General features: G+C 45.0%; 2 protein-coding genes across 3 annotated transcripts; both read right to left on the minus strand.

Annotated features, from left to right (window-relative positions):
• Positions 1-137: 137 nt before the first annotated feature.
• On the minus strand, positions 138-902 carry LOC128303666 (RNA-binding protein 8A). The gene has a single exon (XM_053040706.1). It carries the CDS (start codon positions 821-823, stop codon positions 329-331), a length of 495 nt encoding a protein of 164 aa, XP_052896666.1. The 5' UTR covers positions 824-902; the 3' UTR covers positions 138-328.
• A 234-nt stretch (positions 903-1136) lies between these two features.
• LOC128305919 (iron-sulfur clusters transporter ABCB7, mitochondrial) lies at positions 1137-7207 on the minus strand. Of its 2 annotated transcripts, none has more exons than XM_053043562.1 (7): positions 7079-7207; positions 5031-5205; positions 3359-3482; positions 3129-3283; positions 2882-3048; positions 1625-2806; positions 1137-1562 (listed from the first exon to the last, which is right to left on the minus strand). In XM_053043562.1, exons 1-7 carry the CDS (start codon positions 7205-7207, stop codon positions 1323-1325), a joined length of 2172 nt encoding a protein of 723 aa, XP_052899522.1. In that variant the 3' UTR covers positions 1137-1322. The 2 variants fall into 2 exon arrangements, with proteins under 2 accessions (XP_052899522.1, XP_052899521.1); XM_053043561.1 differs by having other exon boundaries at positions 3359-3767.
• Positions 7208-11339: the final 4132 nt, after the last annotated feature.

Genomic DNA, 11339 nt, shown 5'->3' on the forward strand with positions numbered 1-11339 from the left:
GCGGATTGAGAAAATCAAACGTATCGGGTTTGCCTCCTTCTTGTTCTAATGGGAAAGTGAAGATGGTCGCAAGTTTGCGAAACATCAACCTTTCGGAAATATATTCTCTCCGAACCGAATGAGGTATGTTAGGTAGATAGTTGATTAATTTATTTCATTCAAATTTTACATGTGAATATACGTTCTTCTCTTCTCTGTTTTCTGGGTGTAGAACGCAATCGACAAACGATTCGTGCTTGATGAGTTCCTGTGGTTTTGTAATGCATGTATGTTTTACCTACTTAAACGATAATTAGTAGGTTCGCTTCTGTCCGTCTTCCTTATTCTCCTATCGTCGGCGTCGCTCGGAAGATTTCTTAAGCTTCTTTGGTCCCTTGACGAAGCACCAGTCGACGGAAATCGTCTGTCCAAGCACCTCCGAACCGTTCAGTGCTTCTTTCGCCGCTAGCGCTTGCTTGTACGTTTCGTACTCCACCAACGCGTAACCCTTGAGGAAGCCGGTCCGGCGGTCCAGATTGAGGTGAATGTTTTTGATGTCACCGAACTCGCAGAACTTCTCCTGTATGTCGTCCTCCTGCGCTTCCTCGTGAATCGATGTCACGAACAGAATCCATCCTTCGACCGATCGCTGTGGGCCTGGTTCCGCTTCCTCTTCGTCGTCCTGCATTCGCTCGTAATCGATAGTTTCCCGGGGAATGCTTTCATTGCCGAAACCGCGTCCTTTTCGTTTGCGGGCCTTCTCCTTCAGACGTGCGATTCCCTGATCGCCATCTTCGTCCACCTCGAACTCCTCGTGGTTGTAGATATCAAGCACATCGGCCATTCTGTGTTAAAATGTGCGTTTAAGGCGAATATTTTCACAAAACTTTTGCACTGCTCCGCTTCGTGGTTGATGTTTGCAAACTTTCTCCGAGTCGATGTGTTTTGACCGAATTGACAGCTGTCAAAGGCAACAGACAGCACGCCGGTTGAAAATGCTGTCAGTTGGTGCTGTGAGTTTTTATGTTCAAAATTAGAAATCGTTATCATTCCACACTCAATTCAAAATAAATTAATGTGTAGGTTTTAGCGTTGTTTTGTATATATTTTAGTTTATTTGTTCATTTTCACTGTACACTTTACATAACAATCGTTCTAATATAGTCACAATGAGACAAAATAATAACCAATTTATCTATTTCTACACCACCATCAACTGTACTACTAGTGGAAAATCTCGAGGATAGATGAACATCAGTGGTAGGGTTTTAAAATTAGTCAACAACGCTTCCCGTTAAATCTTGCACCTTTCCGGTGGTATAAGCAGACATCTTCTACATTCATCACTTTTTCTCGTTATCATTCGTTTTCTTGTTACCAATATTGTACAACCGATTCTGTGTGTCCCATAGCTTTGTATAAAGACCTCCGCTTCTTAGCAATTGATCGTGCGTACCACGCTGACCAACACGCCCATTCTCAAGAACTAATATCTCATCTGCATCCATCACGGTTGACAGGCGGTGGGCAATGCAGATGCTGGTACGATTATCCGTTGCACGTGCCAATGCTTGAAGGATGTTCTACAAACCGGAGAAAAAAACGTTAAAATGTTGTATAATTCCTTTGGTGCATTCTTGCTCACGTGTTCGGTGATCGAATCCAAACTGCTTGTGGCTTCGTCGAATATAAGGATGGGTGAATTTTTCAAGATTGCTCGCGCTATCGCTACCCGTTGCTTTTCACCGCCAGATAGTTTAAGGCCCCGTTCGCCAACTTGTGTATCGTACTGTCTCGGCCATTGCTGTATCGAGTCGTGCAGATCCGCCATTCGGGCAGCATCCTCAAGCTGTGCCTGCGATTTCGACAAATCACCATAGTGGATGTTATGTCGGATGGTATCGTGGAACAGTACCGAATCTTGCGGCACAACGGCAATCGCTCGCCGTAAGCTTTGCAGATCCACCTCCCGGATGTTTTGTCCATTGATCAAGATCTCACCCGTGCTGGGTTCGAAAAAGCGGTAAAGCAAACGCACCATCGATGACTTCCCCGAACCGGATCCACCGACAATGGCTATCTTCTGACCGGCCGGGATGGTAAACGAAAGATCCTTAAAAATGTCGTTACTCTGCGCATACCGGAAACCAACGTTCCGGAACTCGATCGAAGCCGTCTCGCGGCGCACGTCTAGCGGTGGCGCATTAACGCGGCTCTGGATCGCACTCTGGACGCCCATCAGCGTAAACATTGTGCGCATATCGAGCAATGCCTGGCGGACCTCGCGATACACACTCCCAAGGAACCCGAGCGGTATCGACAGCTGAAAGAGAAGCCCATTCACCATCACCAGGTCGCCAACCGTCATACGGCCCTGTGCGATCTCATTTGCCGCCATCACCATAATCGTGCTCAGAGCCACGCTGAAGATGGCATTCTGGCCAAAGTTTAGCAGCGCCAAACTGGTGCTGGTCTTCAGACTAGCGTCTTCATATTTCTTCAACACCTGATCGTAACGATTCGCTTCGTACTGTTCGTTGTTGAAATATTTCACCGTTTCGTAGTTGATCAGCGAATCCACGGCCTTGTTGCCCGCTTCGTTCTCCGCCTGGTTCATGTAGATGCGGAACTTGGTACGCCACTGGGTTACCGCGAGCGTGTACGCACTGTACACACCAACGCAGCCCATCGACAGGGCAGCATAGGCCATGCCACACTTGACGCCAAGTATGCTTGACACGAGCGCCAGCTCAAACATGGTCGGTACCACGTTAAACACCATCGCCGTCAGCACGAAGTTGATGCCACGCGAGCCACGATCAATCGTCTAGGGAATAGAGAGGAATAGAGAGGAACAATTATTTGTCGTCACTCGGTCCCCCGGGGGGTCTGTATATCGTACCTTCGAAAGCGCACCAGTTTGTTTGCTAAGATGAAACTGTAGATCGAGATTGTGCAAATGCAGGAACACATTGGTGGCAATTTTGCGTATCGAATGCTGGGCAACGCGCGCAAAAACTGCGTTCCGGAGCTCGTTGAAACCAGCAGCACCGGCACGCGCAATACCATCTGTATGAGAGAGTGTCCAACCACGGTAGAAGAAGTGCATTAGAACGCGAAACACAGTATCCTTTTCCTCATTGTCTTACATCCCAACAGCACGGAGATCGTTAATGCGGAGGCGGCTTGCGGTACCGTGTCCATGCTCAGCAGGTTCAGATTATCAACGCCCATCTTAAATAGGAACGGAACACATACATTCAGCACCTTTGCTCCACCCAGCAAGCTTAACGAAATTAGAACGCTGAAAAGGAAAGTTAAGGTAAAGTAAGGTTCGCTTTTCACGATCACGGTCGAGTTTTTGGCAGTTTCATCTTACCGTTTTCGCACCATCGCATCATCCTTCGGCCAGATGTAGGTCGCCATCGCTTTGATCATATCCGTCGCCGTAATTTCCGGTCCATCGTACGTGCCGATCGATTCGCCCGACGCCGGATGGTGCCCTAGATGGAAACAATGACGAATGGGTGTTGGTTGTTTCGTGAATGGTGCTTGCAGTGAGGGTTGTGATGGGTGGGAGACCCCGTACGAAGTTATGGTAGGTGGTTTCGCTCGTTGCCCCGCGAGCGGCGATGATGATGAATGCAACCGATAGTACCGTTCCTGCTGAGCTAGCTGTTGGCGTTGCCGTTTCGGGCTGTGGGGAGACATTTCCTTCGCTAAACTACCCGCTGGCAGTGAGTCGCTATGAATGGCACGGATTCCCCAAGATGAAACACCACCGAGGGCTGTTCGAGCGATTCGATCGTTTCGTTCGATTTTCATATTTGCGTTAGCCGAGTGTGTGTAAAATATTCGGGCGCGAAGGATCATCATCATGGGTTTGTTTCGATTTTTCAAAATGGCAATGTGAGAAAGGGGAGAAAGAAAAAAGAGGTACCAGAGAGTAACGTAACACCCCAATCAGAGCAATGTCTTTCGACTCAAAACGTAAACGTAAAATGTTCAAACAAATAACACATAACGAAGTTCTTAATTTGTGCATTTTCCACTCACAATCACAATCAGCTCGCGTGGAAAGTGGAATAATTTTGAAATCTTTCGCGTACATGTCCACGATGTGGTACGGTCACAGCTCTGGATGACCTTTTGAAGTAACGTGTGTGCTAAATAATACAAAATGGGAATGGGCAAACATATCGGAGGGTACTGAGGAAAGCAAACTTTTCATAAGCAAAACGATCTACACTTGGAATGTATTTTACAAAAAGGGGACTAATTTTAAATGGCGATGGAAAATATTAATGAAGACAATGACATAAATTTAGGTAGAATTCTATGTTCTATAAGCCTTCTGCTAGACGCCCTACTGGTCAGCTAGAATCTTAACAAACGCCAATCAAAGGCAGGAGCGATCAACTGTATTTTGGTGTTGGTCTAAAAATTAATGGATTCGATCTGTTATTGGATTACTCTAAAATGATCTATTCTTCATAGCCGAGAGCCATTTGCGTTGGATTGGCTGAAATCCATAATCTTCAGTACTTCGTTCTCGGTCTACCACTTCCGCCTCAGAAATATCTCCTTGTTCCATTGTTTTGTCTGATTGATTAGACCTCCAGGGAGAATGAAGACATCGTTTTGGCTATGATCTTCAACGTTAGATTCTGCTGAAGGTATTATAGTGAAATTTTTAAATTAAACTGCTAATGTTATCCAATTTTGTCTGTGCACAGTAAGATAGCTACAAAAGATGAAATGATGCTGAATTTTTCGTTACACAGTTGGGAACTTGCATGTTAACGTACTAAACGATAAGATGTATGTATTATAATGTAATAGGTTAGTAATTTTCTTTTCTTGTAGTGGATTCTTACATGGAACTTCAAAACATTACAACACAGCAGCTTATTAGCAAATGCACGAAGGTCAGTAATGTGGAAGGCACAATTTAGATGTAAAACTTGCATTACGCATAGGTGCATCTAGAGAAAACTCAAAATAAAAGTCGAATAATTACCACTCTATTTGAATCCTTTCCTTTTTCTTACCTTTTTTCTTCTTTTGGAAGATGTTCAGGAGGGCATTCTCGGTCGCTTGCTGATTATTCGCCGGTTTCGTATCGGTGGAATAGCTGCGCCTCTGAGCCCATGGCTCCAGCAAGCTTCTTCTTTTCCGGCTGTCATTGTACCAGCTTGCGACAACGACCGCACTAACATGCAGTTGCTAATTTTTTAAAATACAAAATCGTCCAGGTGAAGCAAACAATTACACTGTTACTTAAAAGCTATTTTTAATTTTATTCAAAAATGCACCACACTCTCGACGGTACTCTCGGTAAGCGGTTCCGGCAGGACTGAGCTCCGGCAACGTGTTTAATCCTTCGACGCTTTGTGTGATTTCCAGCAGTAAAAAATCCACCAGACGAAGTGCTATTGCTCGGATCGGTTCAAGCGGTGGCGTTGATGCAAATGCGACCATTTTCATGTGGTGAATGTTACGCTCCAGAAACAGAACCGTCAGGCAGACGGCTAGATTGTGACTGAGCAGATCGTCCGCCACGAAAAACAACTGCTCGTCCAGGTGGTGATCGGCCAGAAAGCGATACTTTTCGCGTGGCAAGCGCAAACAGCGTAGCTCCGGATCGTGTTTGATGAAAGCGTTAATAGTGCCTATGGTAAGCTCTACAAAGTCGTCCGGATTCGAGGCAATGAAAAATCCATACTCGAGCAACAATTTGGTGTTGTTGTGTGGGCCGTAACTGATGAAAATTTGACTACCGGGTTGGTATGCCGTGTCGGTTTGAAGATTATAGCATAGCTCCATCGGTTGTTCCTTTAGCAAACGATCCCGTATCTGTGCGATCGATAGTGACAGTTCACTGTGCGTTTTCGTACCACACTGGTGGTTGAAGAAGTCCAGAAACGGTGCCAGTGCCATGGATGGTTCATCTGCTAGAAAATCCTCAAACAATGATCCGGACGGTAGAAAGCTGTTGATCATTTTAACTGCCATCGGGTCGAGGAAAACGCTCCGAGTGTTAACCACAAAGTAAGCCCATTTAAATTTTTCCAGTTCGATAGTGTGCTTGAATTCCTCGCGCAGGACGGATTGAATTTTCTCCATTGCGCCCTTTATCTGGCCATTTTGTTCCACCATTCTTTGTAGCAACACTTCCGATAGATAGACCAGCTCTTGCTTTGTGCAAAAGTATGGATTCGTGAAGCTGGTTGGAAGTGCTTGAAGATACGCATCCAAGCGGGAGCACTTGCTTACACACAAGTAAAACGCCAGCAGGGCCTGAAAGGAAAGCTTTTCCAGCGAAAGCGCACTCTCTTGTAGAGCTACCTCGTCGAACATATTGCGGAAATCTTCATCACGTTCGAGAACATTAAGGCCAATCATGGCTTCGTACGGCAGGGCTATCAGACAATCTCCATGCTCTAGCGCTTTCCGTGAGTACAATCCTTTGCCGGTGTTTTCAAAGCTGGCTATTCTTAGCGCCGTTTCATTCCTCCATCCCAGCCCTTTTAGCCACCGAAACAGTGCTATGTGTTCCACGCATTCTTTGGGATGTTTTGCGCGTTTCCTTCCTTCTTGTTCGAGGTGTATCGAGGTCATTCCGTCAGCTGTCATTTCGTCGTGATTATGTAAGGCCGGCAGCTGTTAGCAACTCCAAGCGGACGTACGCTTTGGCCTTGACCGTGAGGATGTGTTTGATCTGATATTTTTCGCTTTTCGTGTGATAACAGATAGGTCTCTTACGGGGAACCGTATCAGATATAACGGGTACGTGCGATCGGTGGCGGTTGGGGCAGAGAGCGAAAAGATGAATCACGGCTGAAATTGTACACAGATCAACTATCAGTCACAGATGGGGAAAAGGGAATTGAAAATTTAAAACAAAAGAAACATTGCAAATCTCGAATCTTTTCACTCTCTACCGCCATGCCTCCATCCACACGCAATCGTCCGTAGAGCAGAGCACGGGATTACGCACTACACGAGAGTACCGTCGGCTGGTGGTGCGTGTGACTCTGTTCTAAGCGTGGTTAGGAATACACCGAGCGTGAAAGGAACTGATTCGTTCCACACTTACCCGTGAGTGAAGGCGGCAATAGTTTTCACACAGTGGATGATGATTTTTATACGAAAGTCGTACGCCTTCCAACAGGCTGCGGTTCAATTGGGGAGCTTGTTTTGATACAACTTGAAGCAGCGCGGCCATTTTTCAGCTGACGTTTCGCACTGACAGCATATTTTTTGCAAACCCAACTGCACTGACAGCAAAACGATAAGTCCCATAGCAGTGTGTGTAGTTTGGCTGTCAAATGTGACAGCATCCTGTCCATCAAAGCAGAAAAAAAAGATACACCACGCGGTATCAATATCCGTACCAATATACACGCTTTCAAAGTGCGGTGCAGGTTTTATCGGATCATCTAAGTGCAGTACAGAGCCAATTTTCTTTAAATTCTGCTTCATTTTATTTGCAATGGCCGAAGAACTCAAACGGGAACGTAGCACCGGTGGGTTCTATCGCCGGTCGGCTAAGTTCCGGAAGTTAATCGAGAACGGAGAAGATCTGCAGCAGGCGGGCCGTAGCCGAAAAGGTAAGTTCGAGTGCTGTGTGTGTGTGTGCCCACCCCTATTGTAATACGGTTCTGTTTTTTTTAGTTCACAAAGCGGCATTCAAAGCGGTTGTCAATTCGCCTCCGAATGCAGAACTCACACTCGAGATGCCGGCGGTTACGCAAAAGCCGTTACCGGTGGGTCCGGAAGACCCGTTAACGGTTGTTCCGGAAGAAACCGAACGGGTCTCCGATCATTTGGGCAAGTGTGACAGTTCATCCGGCACCAGTCAGGTGGAAGCGAGGAACACGCGCACGTTCGAAACAATGCCAGTCGTCGACGAGATCCGACATTGGGCATTGTCGAACAACGAGACGCATCGGTCGATCGATATGGTATTGCAGCTGTTTAGAAGAGCTGGCGTAGATGTGCCTTTAACCGCCAGAGATTTGCTGCAGAACAAAACACACGCGTAGAGTAGTAGAATTGAGTAGAACTGTACTTCTGAATTGAAGGCGAATGTTGAGTAGACGGTGAGCACAGAATTGAGTAGGCGTTGAGCACTACTGGTTGCAGACAACGGGTTTTAGAAAATATTGTCCCGCTATTTTCGGTAAGTAAAATTAATATCAACCATGCATAGTAACATCGTTTCCGTGTGCAGGTCTAACCATCGCTACATTTATTCTCGTATTTCAGTTTAGGTGCTCCACCAGCGGTTCAACAGTTCACGATCACGTCGTCGGTCGATGGATTGGCACTGTATAACCGCGGAGTGCTCCAGTTTTGGCCAGTGTTTTTCGCCGTCGACCAGCTCCAGTAATGACGGTAGCAATCAACTGTGAGCTAACAAAGCTTACCGAACATTTACCGGCGCCCGGTGGTCGATGAGCTGATCTGCCTTATACGGAATGGTATGCTTATCCACGAGAAGCGTACCACCGTTAAGCTCGCTGGCACTGCTGCCAGGAATTTTCTGAAAGGTATTATAATTATAGGGAAATTAATGTTTAAATAGTTTCATTTATGACGTGGAACTGGTAATACTCTAATATTTGGTCAACTCTAATATTTCTGTTTCACTTCAGCAGGCGTTCCTGGTCACACCGGTTATTGCAGCTACCATAAGTGGACGGTGCATGGAGCAAACAACTGGTAATGGTACATGATGGTGTTCCCGTACGTGAATGTCCCGAAGCGCACGGACCAGGGCTTACGGGATAATGTTCCGGGGTGACACCGAAACACCTCTCCTCGAACTGGATGCGTTCGACATTGTCGAGTGCGTCCCTGTTGGTGACCGTTTGCTCCTGTCGGCAACTCGAAGCAGCTGTTGATAGGGTGGCGCGACGGGAAGCTGGACGGGAAGCACCGCACCGTAAGGTACGGCACATAAAATGTTTGGGCTACTGGAAGGGTTCTGAACATGCGTTCTATTTTTACACTATTGCTCTTTCGTAGTGTTAAAGACGCATATTACTCCTGCAAAATGCGAACATTTTATGCTGCTGTATTATGCCAAGACTTTGCTGTCTGCCAAAGGGCACAAAGGGAAAAGTTCGTGAAGGATTTCGAACCGGTAAACGACGTAAGGTATATGACCAGTAACGTCCACAATTTGTTGCATGTGCACGACAAAGTGGTTCGTTCCGGGTCATTATCGGCTATTGGATGCCGATGTAGAGAAACTAATCGTGAGAGGACGGAAACAGGACCGGAAAATGTAAGCATTTGATGGTCCTATGGACTCGAGCGATATGATTATTGATATGTCGAGTAGGGCTTGACTTCCAGTGTGTGAGAGACGAGATCGTGCGCAAGTTAGTGATAGAGAGTTAGTAGAATTAGTTAGTGGTAAAACGTTTGTGCCACTGCTTCACACGTTTCGGGAAGAATGACTGATGTTTGCGTTGTTAGTCCAACGCAGTGCATTTACTACGCGTGCATAAGCGTTCTACGTATTTCTCTTCCAAATATTGTGATATTAGACCATCATTGCGATTGTGATATGTTACACAAGGTATAATGCGAATAAGAGACAGTTGTGTCTTATTCGTGTAGCCGTATCTGCGTTCTACGTATTCTCGTATACGTGCATCAGCGTTCTACGTATTTCTCTTCCAAATATTGTGATATTAGACTATCATTGCGATTGTGATATGTTACACAAGGTATAATGCGAATAAGAGACAGTTGTGTCTTATTCGTATAGCCGTAGCTGCGTACATCAGCGTTTTACGTATTTCTCTTCCAAATATTGTGATATTAGACTATCATTGCGATTGTGATATGTTACACAAGGTATAATGCGAATAAGAGACAGTTGTGTCTTATTCGTGTAGCCGAAGCTGCGTACATCAGCGTTCTACGTATTTCTCTTCCAAATATTGTGATATTAGACCATCATGGCGATTGTGATATGTTACACAAGGTATAATGCGAATAAGAGACAGTTGTGTCTTATTCGTGTAGCAGTATCTTTCGCTTGGTTGTATAATAAAAACTATTTTTGGTATTGCGAATGAAACAAGACTTTGTCTATGTTCGGTATTATTATAATGTTGTTAAGTTGTCAATTTCTTACATGTTACAGCCTTAAATCTTTTACATTGCACCTTGGTTCTAGCCTGGGTTTGTATTAACACTTTCGTTTCGCATGGTGCTTGTTGCATTGGTTATGTTCCTACATTTTAATGCCTTTATTTTTGTACGATTACTTAAAAACTGCGATTAAACTTGATTCTGTCTTTGTCTATATCCTATTTATTAATTTCTCAAAGATGACGCATTGTTAACGGCATTTCCTATTGGCATTATGCCCTTTCCCAGGCTAGTTTGGTTGGTATTATCATCTAGTCCCTATCTCTATTCCCGTTTTTTCTTAAAAAAAACTGCATGATACAAATTTCAGTCTTCTTACAGGGAACCGGCACAACAACAAGAGAGAGGCGTGAAAGTGATAGCACACGACACAAGTTTCGTAATAGCTACGGGAAGGTGCAAAGCCACTAGAGCTTCAATTACTATCACGAGAGTAGAGAACAAAATAAAAATTACTTAAAACCAACCCTTAAAACAATTACAAGCTAAGTAAATCTAGTCTTCTTATGTCTGGAACTCGCTTTGGTTGCAGGGATATGCAGGCGAGCCTTAGCATGTTTCAGCTTTCGCTTCAGAAAGTCTGCCACATACTTCGGTGTTGACAAGAGCAAACCGTTCCGAATAACTACAAAACTTTCACAAACTTCCTCAATTTTTAACCCTTGGTTTTGTCCCGTTCTACTGACTCCAGTTCGAGACATTTGGGTAAATAAAGATATTGTGAATAACAAATCGATCCGTGGAATGGATGCTCACGCTTTAGTGGTATAAATTCGAAGTCCGTCCAAGGAAGAAGCCGTTTTTTAATGCTTGCCGTTGCCGGGCAGTGTTACCGAGCGCATGAGTGCAAGCAAGAGAGAAGTAGCCGTTTGGTGCGAGCACTTCGGAATTTTGTATGGCGTTTGGTCGAAATATTCCCCTTGGGAAATGTTTAACACTAAAGCTGCCGGGTAAGTCATTTGGTTGAAACACTTTACTTTATTCACAGAACAATTGTTGAGGTTAAACAGTATCGCTGTAGTTGATGTTTTACTTCTACTATTGTGTCTTATGAATCTTTGCAGATGAATCATTCATATGAATCTTAGGCGTCAGGCGGTATTTAAATCAATAATCGACTTCCAAAAGTGAGCAGTAGAGCAGTAGTGAATCAAGTCCCTTAAGTTCTAGAGCGAAATGGCAGTTCT

The sequence above is a fragment of the Anopheles moucheti genome, chromosome 3 (genome assembly GCF_943734755.1).
Source record: "Anopheles moucheti chromosome 3, idAnoMoucSN_F20_07, whole genome shotgun sequence".
In the NCBI taxonomy this organism is placed as follows: Eukaryota; Metazoa; Arthropoda; class Insecta; order Diptera; family Culicidae; genus Anopheles; species Anopheles moucheti.